Raw genomic sequence first — 21236 nt, forward strand, 5'->3', positions numbered from 1 at the left:
GAACATAGCACTGCCTGCACACCCATCCCCTCTAGATACCTTGCCAGTACCAGGTAGAACCAGCAAAAATGAATTAAACTCACCCCTGCTCGCCCTTTCTGCCTAAGCCCTGTGAGCCAAAGCCTTATAGCTCACACTCTGCTTCCCACGCTCTCCACTGCCCGCTCCCGACGCTGCCCGCTGTATACTGCAGCCTACCTTTTATACTTCACGCGCTTAAAAAACCCTTCCCAGACTCCTTAGCAGCCCACTTCCAGTTTTCACTTTAAACTTAAAATACTGCTGCAAAAGTAAAGGCCAAAGTAAAACACACACGAGCTGACTAATTAAATAAATAAACAATTCAATTAATCTCTCACCAGCACTGCTGCCTCCAATCACTCCCTCTCAGCTTGCTCCAGTGGAACAATGGGATGTCTGAGCTCCTGACAATGAAGCTGTCATGCACGCTGCCTGGATGTCTGGCGCAGACGTGCATGATGGTCGCACACTAGCTGAACATTCAGGGAGTGGAACCCCTTCCTATTTACAAATCTTCGTGGATTCTGTAGGGGGGCCCTTGAGGGCAACGTGTGTGCAGTCGATCACCCCATGCACGTTAGTCTTCCCTGCAATGGCTGCGAACCCTGCAGCCCGGGTTTCCTGCTGCGCCTGGTCCAGGTTGACGTTGATGAACTGCCCAGTCCGGGCATACAGGGCTTCACTGACCTGCCTCATACAGGTGTGCACGACAGATTGGGAGATGCCACAGACATCTCCACTCGGGGTCTGGAAAGAACCAGTTGCGTAGAAATTTAGAGCGGCCGTCAATTTGACAGCCACCGAGAGTGCTGGGTCTCCTGCCTCTAGGTACCAGGTCCTGCAACAGGTTGCACAGGTGTTGTATGGTCTCCTTTCAGAGTCGGAGATGTCGGCGGCACACGATGTCCAACATCTGCTCGAAGGACACTCGTGCACAGAATTGCCGGGGTCTCTGCTCCCTCCTTCTCCTGCACCCCCCCTCTGGGTGAATGACGGCCACCTCCTGCCTCTGGTGGTCATCTCCCTTTGGTCCTGGAAGTGATAAGGCCCAGGCCTCCTGTGCCCACAATTCTTCCTCCTGCTCCTCATTCTCAGCTCCAGCAGCAACCAAAAGAACAGCTCGATCTATTGGTTGCATAGAAAAAGCCATGTGGTCACTCTAAAGGGGTGGGGGGGGGGAGAGATGGAGAGGAGCACATGTAGAGGTTATGGAACACTGCTTGCCTCTAGCACATCAACAGTCACTGTCCATACCCCCAATTCCCTCAGCCACATGCTCCTCACATTCACAGCACCCCCCGCCCCCTCCCCGCCATTCCCCCAGCCACATGCTCCCCACAATCACAGCTCCTTGCAAACTTGAGAGGCTACAGCAGTGCAATTTGCAAGGGCTTTGTGCACAGCCTTCACCTGGAAGTGAGCGCAGTGCACTATGACCCAGCAGCACTGCAAGACCTGAGGTCAGTGCTGAGACCCAGGTCCATGCTGCAAGTCAGACATCGGAGACCCTGCAGAGCAAAAGCACCTCCCCCCCCCCCCCCACACACTCGCAGAGCCGGCACCGACCCGAGACAGAAAATGGCCGCAACAACCCGTGAGGAGCACAGAGCCATCGGACGCTATGCACTTATCTCCTCACTAACCCTCACTGATGGAGCACCCGAATCGAATTTTCATTGAGCATGTCTGATTTGCGCCGATTCGGTATTGGGGAGTGCTGGGTAAAGTTGGGCGTCCAGCCTATTTATTCAATTTCAATGCATTCAAATGCATTTAAATTACCGTTGTGCCCATTTCAGGCGTGGTCCCGATCACGGCCATTTTAGGCCCTTGGTAAAGGGGGAACGGGCGCGGAGGCGGTCCCGGATCATGCTACTCGCCTCACACCCGACTTTAACCAGTTTTCGCGCCGGAAAACAGGCCCAACTTGATGGTAAAATTGGGCCCATTTGCTCAAATGTTGAGCAAATCAGCAGTCAGTCTGGGACAAAACCACAGAGCTAAAGAAACCTGCCCACAATATCCACCACAGGCAGAGATGTGTGACTCTTTACCTGCACATTATATCTTGACCAAAGGGGCTTAACCATAACTTTGACAGGTAAAGCCAAAACCTGCTGTTGCATGGAGGGATTTCCACTGTATACTTCCCTCCAGCCTGGAAAACAGCCATTCATCACCATGCGGACCATTTATTCCACACCCTGAACATTTACTTCACTGGTTGTTTGCGGTGCAATGTGCAAGATGTCATCCACATCTCCTGACATTACAACTCTTCAAAAAGTAATTCATTGGTCGTTGAAGCTCTTTTAGGGTACCTTGAGATTATGGAAGGAGTTCTTTTTTAATGTTATGGTAAGTGAAAAGTGTCCACATAAAAAAAATGCCCTTTAAAATAATGTTATTTTTTTGAGAGACAGAGTAAAGTTCTTTTGAAGGTTCTTTCATTTCCATACCTAGGAGGGAGACTTTAACAAATGTTCTGTCCAGAAGACAAAAAGGAGAATATATATCTACATCAACCTGGCTACATTACAACATCATTTTACTTTTAGAATGGACATGCCAGGCTAGCCATGATTCATACCAGTCTGGTTTGCCTGCGGAAACCAGCAGGGGCCTTATTATCTTTAATGAGATACTATTGCCCCTTGTGGCTGCAGAAATTCAAATTTCAAAAAAATGCACTGATACCCTTTATATTTCTAAGACAGAGCACTGGCTGCAGAGATGGTTGCTGGAACTCTACCACCTTGCCCGCCCAGGAATTGATGCGGGCGAGAGTCCGACAATGGAAATCTCTGTTGATCTCGGGCAGGAATTTCCAGTCTCGCCTGTGCAAGGCCGTAAAATCCCAACCACTATGTCTGCAAAGACAAGAAGGACCCTGACTCCTCTTAAACCTCTCAAGATTCCAGACCTGGGTAGGTACATCCTTTGTCCAAACCCATAAGAAGAATTCGGAGTTTTGTCACATGGCCTCCCCCAAGCTGCTGGAACATTGACATGTGGAACTGAACCCAGGCAGTCTCTGATTTCACCACCTAACAGGTAGCAGCAGAGAGAGCTCTGCCAGGTAAATTGCCTGGCACTTAATTTGATTTGATTTGATTTCTTATTGCCACATGTACTGGGATACATTGAAAAGTATTGTTTCTTACATGCTACACAGACAAAACATATTAAAGGAGAGGGTGCAGAATATAGTGAGAGAGTTTAAAAGAGTTAGAGTACAGTTTTAAGAGCATAGAACAAGAGTAAAAGATATAATTAATGGGTATGCTGGGGACATCTCGCAAGAAGTCACCTCCTTGTGCCATCTTCATTGTACTATTGGAAATGCCGGAATTCTTGCATCAGGATCTATAAGACTAATTCATCTGTGTATCTTCTTCCATCATGATTATCTTCACTTCTGGAAGGCACCCATCTCACAGCAGTCAGCTTGCTAACCTCCGAAGGAAGACACCATTGAAATTGTGATTCTGGACTCTGGACTCGTGTGAATCATAACTATAATTTTCATTGTGGTCTTGCCCTGTATTGCTTTCTCTCCTTTATCCCTCTTTTATTGTTTGAGTGCAAAAGATGCGAACATTGCAAAACCCCTTCCTGCCGCATTTTGTGTGTGTGTGTGAAATAAACCAACCCTCTTATTTTACCTCATCAAGTGTTTGCTGTGGGGTTATTCATAGAGGATTGGCCCACACTGAAACTGAAGAGTTGAGTAAAATATGCCACCACTTAAAAAAGGTGAAATCAAGAACACCTTTTTGTTTATGGTTGGGTAGTGAGAGGCTGTTTAAATTAAATCGCCTCCTGCCCATAATACAGAATACAAAATTTCTTGTGGGCTGTTTATCCGGAGGAAGTACTTACATGAATAAGGAAGTTTCTCTTCTGTGTAAATAATTCCTATTGTTGTGCCATGAGCTAAAGAAACAATGGACAGAATCGAATAGGGCCTGTAAGAGTAGGAAACTTGGACAGAGTGGGACCTTAATGAGGTAGAAGAAAAAACCTCAATGTCCCGGTCAGTTGAATGTGGAGATTAAGGCCCAGTTGTAATGACTCCAGAGCCATTTGGAAATGGCAGGTAGAAGCCAATTCTGGGATGCCAGTCTCCCATTTTTCCAATTTTCAGATGGGCAGCTAGCCAGCTGCACTGTGGACTAGACATCACTGAGTGCCAGCAATTTTCATCGAGTCAAACCAGCTTCTTCATGACTTGTGATTCATGGCATCTTGGAGGAGTCAAGGCAGAGTCTGATTTGGACCTTTACATAGAAACATAGAAACCCTACAGTGCAGAAGGAGGCCATTCGGCCCATCGAGTCTGCACCGACCACAATCCCACCCAAGCCCTACCCCCACATATTTTACCCGCTAATCCCTCTAACTACACATCTCAGGGACAATTTTTAATCTGGCCAATCAACCTAACCCACACATCTTTGGACTGTGGGAGGAAACCGGAGCACCCGGAGGAAACCCACGCAGACACGAGGAGAATGTGCAAACTCCACACAGACAGTGACCCGAGCCAGGAATCGAACCTGGGACCCTGGAGCTGTGAAGCAGCAGTGCTAACCACTGTGCTACCGTGCCGTAGAAAGAAGAAAAGGCATCACCCATTGTCCCTCATGCCCCTTCCATACCCATGCACACATTTCAACTCACTGCCAAAATTCATGCCTCCACTTGCATCCCTGGCCTCTTATAGACCTCACTCCAACTTATCGCCCTTTCATGCCCACTCACCCAGAATCATTGAGCTAAATAGTAACAATGGCATGTGTGGAGCCATGATGTGGAGATGCCGGTGTTGGACTGGGATAAGCACAGTAAGAAGTCTCACAACACCGGGTTAAAGTCCAGCAGGTTTATTTGGTAGCACGAGCTTTTGGAGTGTTGCTCCTTCCTCACCTGAGGAAGGAACAACACTCCGAAAGCTTGTGCTACCAAATAAACCTGTTGGACTTTAACCCGGTGTTGTGAGACTTCTTACTGTGTAGAACTACTCAGAAATGGTTCCGTACATTGTGTGCATTGGGTGAATGGATATGAAATGAACAAACATTGGTATGTACTGGCATGGAGGTGGCAAGGGGAGTGAGTGGTGGTGTGGCAAGTGAGGCCGAGAGGGCAGAAAATGTCACAAAATCCTGGAGAATAGAAATGGGCCTTTTAACCAGCATTTGGCTGCCCCTGTGGCCAACTCATCTCTGCTTCTGGGGGTGGTGAGTGCAACTCTATTCCACACCGTTCCCCCAGAATGAAGATAGCACCATTCGGGGGCCCTTCAATTCCGGCGAGTTGGCAAATACCCTGCCTGCCTCATGGTGAAAATCCAGGTTTTAGTCAGCCACATTGGAATGCTGGGTCAGGATTCAAGCAGTCTGAAGGCAGATTCCTGTTTTCCATATATTTATATCCTATGAATACTCATTGCGGGAAATTTTCTGCCTTTCATGCCGGTGGGATTTTCTGGTCCCCCTGTATTGAACGGAGATTTGGCTGAGTGCCAACTTTCATTTAAAAATTTTATTCAAATTCCACCATCTGCCATTCCAGGATTCAAACCTGGGTCCCCAGACATTAACTGAGTTACTGGATTAGCACTGGGCCATTGCCTCCCCTATAAAGGACAACAAAGGATAAGGACAACTAGGCCCATGTCAAACACACTTATTTTGCAGCAAAGGGCCCTGTCGGGTACTGAATTGAGTGGGAGGGATTGTGAGGATGTAAGCTTTTCAGAGCAAGGGGTTGGCTGCAAGTCACTGATGGGAACTGGGCTGGAGTGTCAAGTCAATGTCCTGGAAGGAGGCGAGGAGGAAGGTGAAATAGTGCTTTGCCACTTGTCCTTGAAGAGTCAGCTCCTCCAGTGGTTGCCTTGCTGTTTGGAGTGAGACTACCTGTCAGGTGACATGATGTTCAAGTCTTAGCATTGACCAGGCATCCTTCTTCACCTCAGAGTATCTGTGCCATCTCACATTCCTGCTAGTTATGAACCTTCTGCCAATTGTCTATCACCGTTGACCATTCAGGTAACTCACCAGCCTCAGTATTCAGATAAGGGTCAGGGGAAGAGGCAGTCATAGGCAGGGCCTGAGGATCATGGGCCAGGCATAGTGATGGCATGCCAGGTGCCTCAGATTGATGATGACTTCTTGCAAAAATCAACTTGCTTTAAGTAACCGATCATGCAACCAAGCTACCTGGGAAATAAACAATAGTAAAACAAAGGGTGAACAATAATTACAGGGAGAGGTAGAGAGTTGCATGTGGTTCACTTGTCAAGTAATCTTAGTTTAGAACTGCGTGGAAGAAATATATTTTTCAAGCAGAATTCAGTTGACATTCTGTCTGCTGGCTAAAAGGTTCAAAACGCTTGATAACTGAAAGAATATATTAGCAGTGAATTGGACTTCTGGGATAGCCACCCGAGAAGAAAGAGAGAGAAAGTTGCTAGAATCTAGAGTAAAGAACATTAGAACAAGAAGTGTTCTGACTTGAGGTGACTATGCTTAAGATGTTAACAGGGAGTTGACAATTGGAGGAGATTTGAAAGAACAGCCTCACTGAGGTAAATAGAAGCCCAAAGAAATTTCAAATCTGATGCAAATCTTTGAAAAAGTGCTCAGGCCAAGTGGTCATAAAGTCATAGAGGTTTACAGCATGGAAACAGGCCCTTCGGCCCAACTTGTCCATGCCGCCCTTTTATTTTAAACCCCTCAGCTAGTCTCAATTTCCCACATTTGGTCCATATCCCTCTATACTCATCTTACCAATGTAACTGTCTAAATGCTTTTTAAAAGACAATATTGTCCCCGCCTCTACTCCTACCTCTGGCAGCTTGTTCCAGACACTCACCACCCTGTGTGTGAAAAAATTGCCCCTCTGGACACTTTTGTATCTCTCCCCTCTCACCTTAAACCCATGCCCTCTAGTTTTAGACCTTTGGGAAAAGATATTGACTATCTAGCTGATTCATGCCCCTCATTATTTTATAGACCTCTATAAGATCGTCCCTCAGTCTTCTACGCTCCAGAGAAAAAAGTCCCAGTCTATCCAGCCTCTCCTTATAACTCAAACCATCAAGTCCCGGTAGCATCCTAGTAAATATTTTTTGCACTCTTTCTATTTAATAATATCCTTTCTATAATAGGATGACCAGAACTGTACGCAGTATCCCAAGTGTCAATCGTCCAATTTCTGATAAGTATGTGACTTGACGTTTTCTGGGGGTGTAAGTCAAACTTGAGTTGAGAAGTTTAGTTTACAGTATAACTAATTATAGGCATTGTACTTTTAATATCTTTGACATCACTAAGATGTAGGGACAAATGTTACCATCGCGCCTGCCATGAGAATCAGAGCGGGTGAGGGACGGACCACGGAAAGGTCCACTGACCTCAGGCGTGATTTCCAGTTCCGGGTGAATGAGGCTAGAAAATCCAGCCCGGAGTGTTGTTACTGATATTTGTGTTCTTTGAATTTTTGGAGTAAAATTCTTTACTTTTAAGCAGTGGACCTTGCGACTTCATTCTTTTAGTAAATATCTGGGTTTTCAAAAAAAAAAGTGTTCTGGTCTCTACCAAGAGCGAAACACCCCAACTATAAATAGAAGCTGTGATTGCCATTTGGCTAGGCACTTGGCAATTCTTTAAGAGGAGTGGTCAACAGTATACAAAGAACAAAGAACAATACAACACAGGAACAGGCCCTTCGGACCTCCAAGCCTGTGCTGCTCCCTGGTCCAAACTAGACCATTCTTTTGTATCCCTCCATTCCCACTCCGTTCATGTGGCTATCTAGATAAGTCTTAAACGTTCCCAGTGTGTCCGCCTCCACCACCTTGCCTGGCAGCGCATTCCAGGCCCCCACCACCCTCTGTGTAAAATATGTCCTTCTGATATCGGTGTTAAACTTCCCCCCCTTCACCTTGAACCTATGACCCCTCGTGAACGTCACCACCGACCTGGGGAAAAGCTTCCCACCATTCACCCTATCTATGCCTTTCATAATTTTATACACCTCTATTAAGTCTCCCCTCATCCTCCGTCTTTTCAGGGAGAACAACCCCAGTTTACCCAATCTCTCCTCATAACTAAGCCCCTCCATACCAGGCAACAGCCTGGTAAACCTCCTCTGCACTCTCTCCAAAGCCTCCACGTCCTTCTGGTAGTGTGGCGACCAGAACTGGACGCAGTATTCCAAATGCGGCCGAACCAACGTTTTATACATCTGTAACATCAGACCCCAACTTTTATACTCTATGCCCCGTCCTATAAAGGCAAGCATGCCATATGCCTTCTTCACCACCTTCTCCACCTGTGACGTCACTTTCAAGGATCTATGGACTTGCACACCCAGATCCCTCTGCGTATCTACACCCTTTATGGTTCTGCCATTTATCGTATAGCTCCTCCCTACATTATTTCTACCAAAATGCATCACTTCGCATTCATCAGGATTGAACTCCATCTGCCATTTCTTTGCCCAAATTTCCAGCCTATCTATATCCTTCTGTAGCTTCTGACAATGCTCCTCACTATCTGCAAGTCCTGCCAATTTTGTGTCGTCCGCAAACTTACTGATCACCCCAGTTACACCTTCTTCCAGATCGTTTATATAAATCACAAACAGCAGAGGTCCCAATACAGAGCCCTGCGGAACACCACTAGTCACAGGCATCCAGCCGGAAAAAGACCCTTCCACTACCACCCTCTGTCTTCTGTGACCAAGCCAGTTCTCCACCCATCTAGCTACCTCTCCCTTTACCCCATGAGATCCAACCTTTTTCACCAGCCTACCATGAGGGACTTTGTCAAACGCTTTACTAAAGTCCATATAGACGACATCCACAGCCCTTCCCTCATCAACCATTCTAGTCACTTCTTCAAAAAACTCCACCAGGTTAGTGAGGCATGACCTCCCTCTCACAAAACCATGCTGACTATCGTTAATGAGTTTATTCCTTTCTAAATGCGCATACATCCTATCTCTAAGAATCTTCTCCAACAACTTCCCCACCACGGACGTCAAGCTCACCGGCCTATAATTACCCGGGTTATCCTTCCTACCCTTCTTAAATAACGGGACCACATTAGCTATCCTCCAATCCTCTGGGACCTCACCTGCGTCCAGTGACGAGACAAAGATTTGCGTCAGAGGCCCAGCGATTTCATCTCACGTCTCCCTGAGCAGCCTTGGATAGATTCCATCAGGCCCTGGGGATTTGTCAGTCTTTATATTCTCTAACAAACCTAACACTTCCTCCCTTGTAATGGAGATTTTCTCCAACGGTTCAACACTCCCCTCCGAGACACTCCCAGTCAACACATCCCTCTCCTTTGTGAATACCGACGCAAAGTATTCATTTAGGATTTCCCCTACTTCTTTGGGCTCCAAGCATAATTCCCCACTTTTGTCCCTGAGAGGTCCGATTTTTTCCCCTTCAACCCTTTTGTTCCTAACGTATGAATAAAATGCCTTGGGATTCTCCTTAATCCTATCTGCCAAGGACATTTCGTGACCCCTTTTTGCCCTTCTAATTCCCCGTTTTAGTTCTTTCCTACTTTCTTTGTACTCCTCCAGAGCTCCCTCCGTTTTTAGCTGCCTGGACCTAACATACGCCTCTCTTTTCTTTTTGACCAGTCCCTGAATTTTCCTGGTTATCCACGGTTCTCGAATCCTACCCTTCCTATCCTTTTTTACAGGCACATGCCTGTCCTGTAGCCCTAACAACTGTTCCTTAAAAGACTCCCACATGCCAGATGTGGATTTACCCTCAAACAGCCTCTCCCAATCAAGAGCTGCCAATTTCTGCCTAATCCCACTAAAGTTAGCCTTCCCCCAATCCAACACCTTGCCCTTGGGACACCACTCATCCTTTTCCATCACTATCCTAAAGCTAACAGAATTGTGGTCACTATTTGCCACATGTTCCCCTACCGAAACTTTGAAGACCTGACCGGGCTCATTCCCCAGTACTAGGTCCAGTATAGCCCCCTCTCTAGTCGGGCTATCTACATATTGTTCCAAAGAACCCTCCTGTACGCATTTTACAAATTCCTCCCCATTCAGAGTCCCAGCTCTCAGCGATTTCCAGTCTATACCAGGGAAATTGAAGTCTCCCACTACAACAACCCTATTTTTCCTGCACCTATCCAGTATCTCCTGACATATCCGTTCTTCCACTTCCCTTGGGCTGTTGGGGGGCCTGTAGTATATCCCCAACATAGTGACTGCGCCCTTCCTGTTTCTAAGCTCCACCCAGAGTTGTACATTTGAATTGTCTAAATATTCTAGTACATGCCCTTGTGTGGCCTAGGATACTTAATAGAGATAGAACATAGAACATAGAACATAGAACATTACAGCGCAGAACAGGCCCTTCGGCCCACGATGTTGCACCGACCAGTTAAAAAAAAAACAAACTGTGACCCTCCAACCTAAACCAATTTCTTTTCGTCCATGAACCTATCTACGGATCTCTTAAACGCCCCCAAACTAGGCGCATTTACTACTGATGCTGGCAGGGCATTCCAATCCCTCACCACCCTCTGGGTAAAGAACCTACCCCTGACATCGGTTCTATAACTACCCCCCCTCAATTTAAAGCCATGCCCCCTCGTGCTGGATTTCTCCATCAGAGGAAAAAGGCTATCACTATCCACCCTATCTAAACCTCTAATCATCTTATATGTTTCAATAAGATCCCCTCTTAGCCGCCGCCTTTCCAGCGAAAACAATCCCAAATCCCTCAGCCTCTCCTCATAGGATCTCCCCTCCATACCAGGCAACATCCTGGTAAACCTCCTCTGCACCCTCTCCAAAGCCTCCACATCCTTCCTGTAATGTGGGGACCAGAACTGCACACAGTACTCCAAGTGCGGCCGCACCAGAGTTGTGTACAGTTGCAACATAACGCTACGACTCCTAAATTCAATCCCCCTACCAATAAACGCCAAGACACCATATGCCTTCTTAACAACCTTATCTACTTGATTCCCAACTTTCAGGGATCTATGCACACATACACCTAGATCCCTCTGCTCCTCCACACTATTCATAGTCCTCCCGTTAGCCCTATACTCAACACATCTGTTATTCCTACCAAAGTGAATTACCTCACACTTCTCCGCATTAAACTCCATCCGCCACCTCTCGGCCCAACTTTGCAACCTGTCTAAGTCTTCCTGCAAACTACGACACCCTTCCTCACTGTCTACCACACCACCGACTTTGGTGTCATCAGCAAATTTGCTAATCCACCCAACTATACCCTCATCCAGATCATTAATAAATATTACAAACAGCAGTGGCCCCAAAACAGATCCCTGAGGTACACCACTTGTAACCGCACTCCATGATGAATATTTACTATCAACCACCACCCTCTGTTTCCTATCCGCTAGCCAATTCCTGATCCAATTTCCTAGATCACCCCCAATCCCATACATCTGCATTTTCTGCAGAAGCCTACCATGGTGAACCTTATCAAACGCCTTACTAAAATCCATATATACCACGTCCACTGCCTTGCCCCCATCCACCTCCTTGGTCACTTTCTCAAAAAACTCAATAAGGTTAGTAAGGCACGACCTACCTGCCACAAAACCATGCTGACTATCACCTATCAATTCATTACTCTCCAAATAACTATGATGGTCCTGAATAGATAGGAAAGTGCATTAATTTCAATGGATGTCCTAATATCGACAATCAGAGAGGCCCAGAAGTGTTTGGTATGAACATGTGGAGGTCAATTTTTACCAGTGGGAAGGAAGTGGGAGCGGATAACAATCTTGCTCTTGAGTTTGGGTCAGAAACCTGACAGATTTTAACTGCTGCACCTCATTTGATACTGCACCTTTATTAACACTCAATTTGGACAGCTGGCTAGTAGATAGCTCTGGTTGACTGCTGGGTTTTCCTCACCTAATAGAACGCATTTGGTCTAGGAAAGTCATGGAGGATTGGGGGAAGGGAGGTAAGGGTCTTGCAGATGAGGAACATGTTGTGGAGATGCCGACGTTGGACTGGAGTAGACACAGTAAGAAGTCTCACAACACCAGGTTAAAGTCCAACAAGTTTATTTGGTAGCACAAGCTTTCGGAGCGCTGCTCCTTCATCAGGTGAGTGGATGAAGATCAGGAAAACTAGGGCAGGAGAGGTCTAAACTTCCCTTGTTGGTCTGGAACAGCAACCCTACCTGTCATCATTGAGGATTAAAAAACACCATATCTGCAGTTACCTAATGTGACATCTTTACATTCATCACATTTCTACCCCTCTTCAGTTCTATAGAAGGGTCATATGGACTCAAAACATTAACTCTCTTCACATATGCTACACGGTACATACTCTTGCAACTCGGCCAACGTTGTCTACCTGATACGCTGCAAGAAAGGATGTCCCGAGGCATGGTACATTGGGGAAACTATGCAGACGCTGCGACAACGGATGAATGAACACCGCTCGACAATCACCAGGCAAGACTGTTCTCTTCCTGTTGGGGAGCACTTCAGCGGTCACGGGCATTCGGCCTCTGATATTCGGGTAAGCGTTCTCCAAGGCGGCCTTCACGACACACGACGGCGCAGAGTCGCTGAGCAGAAACTGATAGCCAAGTTCCGCACACACGAGGACGGCCTCAACCGGGATATTGGGTTCATGTCACACTATTTGTAACCCCCACAGAGTTTCACTGGCTGTCTTGTCTGGAGACAATACACATCTTTTTAGCCTGTCTTGATGCTCTCTCCACTCACATTGTTTTGTTTCTTAAAGACTTGATTAGTTGTAGGTATTCGCATTCCAACCATTATTCATGTAAATTGAGGTTGTGTCTTTATATGCTCTGTTTGTGAACAGAATTCCCACTCACCTGAAGAAGGGGCTTGCAGCTCCGAAAGCTTGTGTGGCTTTTGCTACCAAATAAACCTGTTGGGCTTTAACCTGGTGTTGTTAAACTTCTTACTGTGTTTACCCCAGTCCAACGCCGGCATCTCCACATCATCACATATGCTGCCAGACCTGCTGAGTTTATCCAGCATTCTTTGTTTTAATATCTTTACATAGCATCAGCTCAGGAATGGACAAAATATTCTATGTATGCTAGGGCGTACGGTAGCACAGCGGTTAGCACTGCTGCTTCACACCTCCAGGGACCTGGGTTCGATTCCTGGCTTGGGTCACTGTCTGTGTGGAGTTTGCACATTCTCCTCGTGTCTGCGTGGGTTTCCTCCGGGTGCTCCGGTTTCCTCCCACAGTCCAAAGATGTGCAGGTTAGGTTGATTGGCCATGTTAAAATTGCCCTTAGTGTCCTGAGATGTGTAGGTTAGAAGGATTAGTGGGTAAATATGTAGGGATATGGGAGTAGAGCCTGGGTGGGATTGTGGTCGGTGCAGACTCGATGGGCCGAATGGCCTCTTTCTGTAGGGTTTCTATGATTCTATGATATGGTACCCTGATTTACACTGAGGCTGCTGGGGACCATCATTAGCCAGGTAAACCAGCAGTGATAAAACTGATGATCATCCAACAGGCATTGGAGCAACTTCATTTTCACTGAATCTATACTAGTAACATCGGGAAACATTCTTCCACCTTGGTAGGTTAATTTGAAACTTAGTTCTCATGGCTCGTTGTAAAATGTGCAAGCCCTATTTGGCTCCACCTAGAAGAGTGAAAAGGCTGGGTTTGAAAGTTAATGATCAGCATTGTTGGTTTTACTGTGACCTGTCGATGGCGCTCCAGGTTGATTGAAAGTGGACTCGGATTGAAATGAGGTTGTAGTTAATTCAGTGAAGGATCAAACTGTATTCCCCATTGGTTACTCCGAGCTGGACTGCCTTTACCTGAGACCGGATACAAAGTGGCCTAAGGAAAGGTTTGGAGTTGGGCGGTTGTCTCGGTGGACAGGAGCTTTTCCCACTTGGAATTACTTTGGGAAATTACTGGGAAGGTTGGGGTTGGGAATGTGAAACTTTTGAATCGGATTTGGGAAGCGGCTACACAAATGAAGGCGCCGACCGCTGAAAGTGAAAGCTGATTCCTGCTCCCCACTCTGGGTTTTTTTAACCTGTGTGAAGTGTTTGAGTTTGGAGTTCAGGGAGATGGCTCTCAGTAAAGGATTCCGAGTGTTTGAAAAGCGGGAAGTCGGTTGCTGCAGCGTGCTGCTGGAGTCCCGGAATCGGCAGGATTGTCTTCTTTTCGAGGCTGGGGCTGTGGCCATTCTCTGTGAGTAGAGTCAGAGTCAGAGACATTCTTCGACATGGGCAGAGCCTCCCGCAGAAACTGTACCTGCAGCTTTACCCCCCGCATCGGCAACTGTACCTGCAGCTTTATCCCCGTATCTGCAACTGTACCTGCAGCTTTATCCCCGCATCTGCAGCTTTATCCCCGTATCTGCAACTGTACCTGCAGCTTTACCCCCGTATCTGCAACTGTATCTGCAGCTTTATCCCCGTATCTGCAGCTTTACCCCCGTATCTGCAACTGTATCTGCAGCTTTATCCCCGTATCTGCAACTGTACCTGCAGCTTTATCCCCGTATCTGCAACTGTATCTGCAGCTTTACCCCCGCATCTGCAACTGTACCTGCAGCTTTATCCCCGTATCTGCAACTGTACCTGCAGCTTTACCCCCCACATCTGCAACTGTACCTGCAGCTTTACCCCCGTATCTGCAACTGTATCTGCAGCTTTATACCCGTATCTGCAACTGTACCTGCAGCTTTACCCCCGTATCTGCAACTGTACCTGCAGCTTTACCCCCGCATCTGCAACTGTACCTGCAGCTTTACCCCGCATCTGCAACTGTACCTGCAGCTTTACCCCCGTATCTGCAACTGTACCTGCAGCTTTACCCCCGTATCTGCAACTGTACCTGCAGCTTTACCCCCGTATCTGCAACTGTACCTGCAGCTTTACCCCCGTATCTGCAACTGTACCTGCAGCTTTACCCCCGCATCTGCAACTGTACCTGCAGCTTTATCCCCGCATCTGCAACTGTATCTGCAGCTTTACCCCCCGCATCGGCAACTGTACCTGCAGCTTTACCCCCCGCATCGGCAACTGTACCTGCAGCTTTACCCCCATATCTGCAATTGTACCTGCAGCTTTACCCCCGCATCTGCAACTGTATCTGCAGCTTTACCCCCGTATCTGCAACTGTACCTGCAGCTTTACCCCCATATCTGCAATTGTACCTGCAGCTTTATCCCCGTATCTGCAACTGTATCTGCAGCTTTACCCCCGTATCTGCAACTGTATCTGCAGCTTTACCCCCATATCTGCAATTGTACCTGCAGCTTTACCCCCGCATCTGCAACTGTACCTGCAGCTTTATCCCCGCATCTGCAACTGTATCTGCAACTGTACCCCCGCATCTGCAACTGTACCTGCAGCTTTACCCCCCGCATCGGCAACTGTACCTGCAGCTTTACCCCCATATCTGCAATTGTACCTGCAGCTTTACCCCCGCATCTGCAACTGTATCTGCAGCTTTACCCCCGCATCTGCAACTGTATCTGCAGCTTTACCCCCCGCATCTGCAACTGTATCTGCAGCTTTACCCCCCGCATCTGCAACTGTATCTGCAGCTTTACCCCCCGCATCTGCAACTGTACCTGCAGCTTTACCCCCGTATCTGCAACTGTACCTGCAGCTTTACCCCCGTATCTGCAACTGTACCTGCAGCTTTATCCCCGTATCTGCAACTGTATCTGCAGCTTTACCCCCGTATCTGCAACTGTATCTGCAGCTTTACCCCCGTATCTGCAACTGTATCTGCAGCTTTACCCCCGTATCTGCAACTGTACCTGCAGCTTTACCCCCGTATCTGCAACTGTACTCCCCCCCGCATCTGCAACTGTACCTGCAGCTTTACCCCCACATCTGCAACTGTACCTGCAGCTTTACCCCCGTATCTGCAACTGTATCTGCAGCTTTATCCCCGTATCTGCAACTGTACCTGCAGCTTTACCCCCGCATCTGCAACTGTATCTGCAGCTTTACCCCCGCATCTGCAACTGTATCTGCAGCTTTACCCCCGCATCTGCAACTGTATCTGCAGCTTTATCCCCGTATCTGCAACTGTATCTGCAGCTTTATCCCCGTATCTGCAACTGTATCAGCAGCTTTATCCCCGTATCTGCAACTGTATCTGCAGCTTTACCCCCGCATCTGCAACTGTATCTGCAGCTTTATCCCCGTATCTGCAACTGTATCTGCAGCTTTACCCCCGCATCTGCAACTGCATCTGCAGCTTTACCCCCGCATCTGCAACTGTATCTGCAGCTTTATCCCCGTATCTGCAACTGTATCTGCAGCTTTATCCCCGTATCTGCAACTGTACCTGCAGCTTTACCCCCGCATCTGCAACTGTACCTGCAGCTTTATCCCCGTATCTGCAACTGTACCTGCAGCTTTACCCCCACATCTGCAACTGTATCTGCAGCTTTACCCCCGCATCTGCAACTGTACCTGCAGCTTTACCCCCGCATCTACAACTGTACCTGCAGCTTTACCCCCGCATCTGCAACTGTACCCCCCCCCCCCGCATCTGCAACTGTACCTGCAGCTTTACCCCCGCATCTACAACTGTACCTGCAGCTTTACCCCCGCATCTGCAACTGTACCCCCCCCCGCATCTGCAACTGTACCCCCCCCCCGCATCTGCAACTGTACCTGCAGCTTTACCCCCGCATCTGCAACTGTATCTGCAGCTTTACCCCCGTATCTGCAACTGTACCTGCAGCTTTATCCCCGTATCTGCAACTGTATCTGCAGCTTTACCCCCGCATCTACAACTGTATCTGCAGCTTTACCCCCCACATCTGCAACTGTACCTGCAGCTTTACCCCCGTATCTGCAACTGTATCTGCAGCTTTATCCCCGTATCTGCAACTGTACCTGCAGCTTTACCCCCGTATCTGCAACTGTATCTGCAGCTTTATCCCCGCATCTGCAACTGTACCTGCAGCTTTACCCCCGTATCTGCAACTGTACCTGCAGCTTTACCCCCATATCGGCAACTGTATCTGCAGCTTTACCCCCGTATCTGCAACTGTACCTGCAGCTTTACCCCCGTATCTGCAACTGTATCTGCAGCTTTATCCTCGCATCTGCAACTGTACCTGCAGCTTTACCCCCGTATCTGCAACTGTACCCCCCCCCGCATCTGCAACTGTACCTGCAGCTTTACCCCCGTATCTGCAACTGTACCCCCCCCCCGCATCTGCAACTGTACCTGCAGCTTTACCCCCGCATCTGCAACTGTACCTGCAGCTTTACCCCCGTATCTGCAACTGTACCTGCAGCTTTACCCCCGTATCTGCAACTGTACCTGCAGCTTTACCCCCGTATCTGCAACTGTACCTGCAGCTTTACCCCCGTATCTGCAACTGTACCTGCAGCTTTATCCCCGTATCTGCAACTGTACCTGCAGCTTTATCCCCGTATCTGCAACTGTACCTGCAGCTTTACCCCCGTATCTGCAACTGTACCTGCAGCTTTACCCCCGTATCTACAACTGTACCTGCAGCTTTACCCCCGTCATCTACAACTGTACCTGCAGCTTTACCCCGTCATCTACAACTGTACCTGCAGCTTTACCCCCGTATCTACAACTGTACCTGCAGCTTTACCCCCGTATCTACAACTGTACCTGCAGCTTTACCCCCGTATCTGCAACTGTACCTGCAGCTTTACCCCGTCATCTACAACTGTACCTGCAGCTTTACCCCCGTATCTACAACTGTACCTGCAGCTTTACCCCCGCATCTACAACTGTACCTGCAGCTTTACCCCCGTATCTACAACTGTACCTGCAGCTTTACCCCCGCATCTACAACTGTACCTGCAGCTTTACCCCCGCATCTACAACTGTAACCCCCCCCCCGCATCTGCAACTGTACCTGCAGCTTTTCGTCAATCAAAGTCATCTATATCGATTGTAATTGATATCCCACTAGGGTGGTGTCGTCAGCAAACTTGAAAATCGAGTTGGAGGGGAATTTGGCCACACAATCATAGATATATAAGGAGTATAGCAGGGGACCTGAGAACACAGCCTTGTGATGCACCGGTGTTGAGGATGATTGTGGAGATGGTGTTGTTGCCTATCCTTACTGATTGTGATCTGTACTTATAGCTGGAAGGTTCCATTGGATTGGGAAATATCAAACGTAACTCCTTTACTCAAAAAGGGAGGGAGACAGAAAGCTGGAAACAGCAGGCCACTTAGCCTAACATCTACCATAGGGAAAAAGCTAGAAGCCATTATTAAAGATGTTATAGTAGGACACTTGGAAAAAAAATCAAGGTAATTGAGCAGAGTCAATATGGTTTTGTGAAAAGGAAATCCTGTTTAACCAATTTATTGGTATTCTTTGAAGAACTCACATGTGCTGTGGATAAAGGAGACCAGGTGGATATACTGCACTTAAATTTCTAGAAGGCATTTGATAAACGCCGCATCAAAGATTATTGTGGAAACTAAAAGCTCATTGTGCAGGGAGTAACGTTGGCATAGATAGAAGGTTGACCAGCTGCCAGGAAACAGTAGCTCTAAATGGATCTTTTTCTGGTTAGCAGGATGTAATAAGTGGTGTGCTACAGGGATCAGTGCTGGGGTCTTGACCTTTTACAATTGATGTAAATGACTTGGATAAAGGCAAAGTTGCCAAATTTGCTGATAGCACAAAGATAGATAGGAAAACAAGTTGTGAAGAGGAGGTACAGAGGTTTCAAATGAAAATGATTAAGTGAGTGGCCAAACATGAAATTGTTCATTTTGGCAGGAAGAATGAAACACAAGCATATTTTCTAAATGCTGAGACATTCCAGAGCTCTTGAGATTCAGAGGGATCTGGCTGTCCTTGTGCATGAATCACAAAAGGCGAGTATGCAGGTACAACAAATAATTTGGAAATGAATTAGAATGTTATTTTATTGTGAAGGGAATTGAATACAAAAGTTGTACAAGGCATGGTTGGGACCACACCTGGAGTTCAGTGTACAGTATTGGTCTCCTTATTTAAGCAACTGCATTGGAAGTGGTTTAGTGAAGGTTTATTAGACTCGAACCTGGAATGGGGGGGTTATCTTATGAGGAAAGATTGGACAGGCTAAGCTTGTATCAGCTCAAGTTTGGAAAAGTAAGAAGCAACTTGATTGAAATGTATATGATGCTGAGGGGTCTGGACAGGGTGGGTGTGGAAAGATGCTTCCTCTTGTGGGAGAACCTAGTACTAGGGGTCACCCATTTAAGACAAGTGAGGAGAATGTTTTCTCTCAGAATAATGAGTCTTTGGAAATCTTCCTCAAAAGACAGCAGAAGCAGAATATTTTCAAGGTAGAGCTAGATAGATTCATGATGAACAAGGAGGTGGAAGGTAATAGGCTATGTGGGAATGTGGAGTTGAGGTTATTATCAGCCATGATTGTAGTGAATGACAGAGCAGGCTCAAGTGGCTGAATTCATATGCATTTGGTCTCAGCAATGTGGGCAATAGGCTTGGGGAGGGGGGGCTACCTACTTGCTTGCCACTCTGATCATTAAAAGCAAATCTTTTCATGGAATATACTCCTGCTAACCCAAATTTCCAGTGTTTGCTTTGTCTGGGCATTCTAATATGATGTGGAGATGCCGGCGTTGGACTGGGGTAAACACAGTAAGAAGTTTAACAACACCAGGTTAAAGTCCAACAGGTTTATTTGGTAGCAAAAGCCACACAAGCTTTCGGAGCTGCAAGCCCCTTCTTCAGGTGAGTGGGAATCCTGTTCACAAACAGAGCATATAAAGACACAAACTCAATTTACATGAATAATGGTTGGAATGCGAATACTTACAACTAATCAAGTCTTTAAGAAACAAAACAATGTGAGTGGAGAGAGCATCAAGACAGGCTAAAAAGATGTGTATTGTCTCCAGACAAGACAGCCAGTGAAACTCTGTGGGGGTTACAAATAGTGTGCCATGAACCCAATATCCCAGTTGAGGCCGTCCTCGTGTGTGCGGAACTTGGCTATCAACTATCAACAGCCAAGTTCCGCTCACACGAGGACGGCCTCAACTGGGATATTGGGTTCATGGCACACTATTTGTAACCCCCACAGAGTTTCACTGGCTGTCTTGTCTGGAGACAATACACATCTTTTTAGCCTGTCTTGATGCTCTCTCCACTCACATTGTTTTGTTTCTTAAAGACTTGATTAGTTGTAAGTATTCGCATTCCAACCATTATTCATGTAAATTGAGTTTGTGTCTTTATATGCTCTGTTTGTGAACAGAATTCCCACTCACCTGAAGAAGGGGCTTGCAGCTCCGAAAGCTTGTGTGGCTTTTGCTACCAAATAAACCTGTTGGACTTTAACCTGGTGTTGTTAAACTTCTTACTGCATTCTAATATATCCAGGCATAGAAAGAAGAAAACATTGCCTGTAATCTATTCGGAACTGGATACTGAAGGATAGGTAAAAAAAAATCTAACGTGTGTGGTGGTGGTAGGGATGAAATGCTTTTCATCTCATGGATAATCCACTGATTTATATCAAGAAGTCGGGTATCCAAACAGTTAACAAGATCCTTTCCATGTGTCTGCCACAGGATTTAGTGGCTGTGGCTGAGACTTAAATGAAGTACATTTTTGCGGTTATTTTGTTGGTGGCCGCACATTGACATTAAATGGGATAGTTTCAGTGCAGATGTATCATCTGTAACCTGAGCATCCATGACGTACAGTGAATCATCATCAGCAGCATAAATTCACCAAAATCTGTAATCTCATGGCCTCACTTTACCATTACCAACCCTGGTTCAGTGAGGAGTGTGGGGAGAATGTCAGGAGTAACAAATGCAACAATAAGTTGCCAACTGGAAAACTGGATTATGTTTATTCTAACCAGTGTAAACTGCTTGTAGTGGACAGAACTAAGTGATCACAGAACCAGTGGGTCAGATCAAAACACTGCATTCCTGTCACATCCAGTTATAAATTGTGTGGACAATTAACTCCACAAATCATAGAATCCCTACAGTGCAGAAGGAGGCCATTTGGCCCATCGAGCCTGCACCGACAGCAATCCCACCCAGACCCTATCCCAGTACATAGAACATATAGAACATAGAACAGCACAGAACAGGCCCTTCGGCCCACGATGTTGTGCCGAGCTTTATCTGAAACCAAGATCAAG

The 21236-nt window shown here is 46.9% G+C and overlaps 1 protein-coding gene across 1 annotated transcript in view; it reads left to right on the forward strand.

Moving 5' to 3' along the window:
• Nucleotides 1-14153: 14153 nt before the first annotated feature.
• The window catches only part of LOC144504829 (synaptojanin-2-like), a 249212-nt gene continuing 242129 nt past the window's right edge, over nucleotides 14154-21236 (forward strand). Inside the window, exon 1 of the mRNA XM_078230581.1 lies at nucleotides 14154-14277. Within this exon, the coding sequence (XP_078086707.1) occupies nucleotides 14154-14277 (124 nt within the window). The remainder of the gene's footprint in view (nucleotides 14278-21236) is intronic.

Source organism: Mustelus asterias, chromosome 15, assembly GCF_964213995.1.
Source record: "Mustelus asterias chromosome 15, sMusAst1.hap1.1, whole genome shotgun sequence".
Classification (NCBI taxonomy): Eukaryota; Metazoa; Chordata; class Chondrichthyes; order Carcharhiniformes; family Triakidae; genus Mustelus; species Mustelus asterias.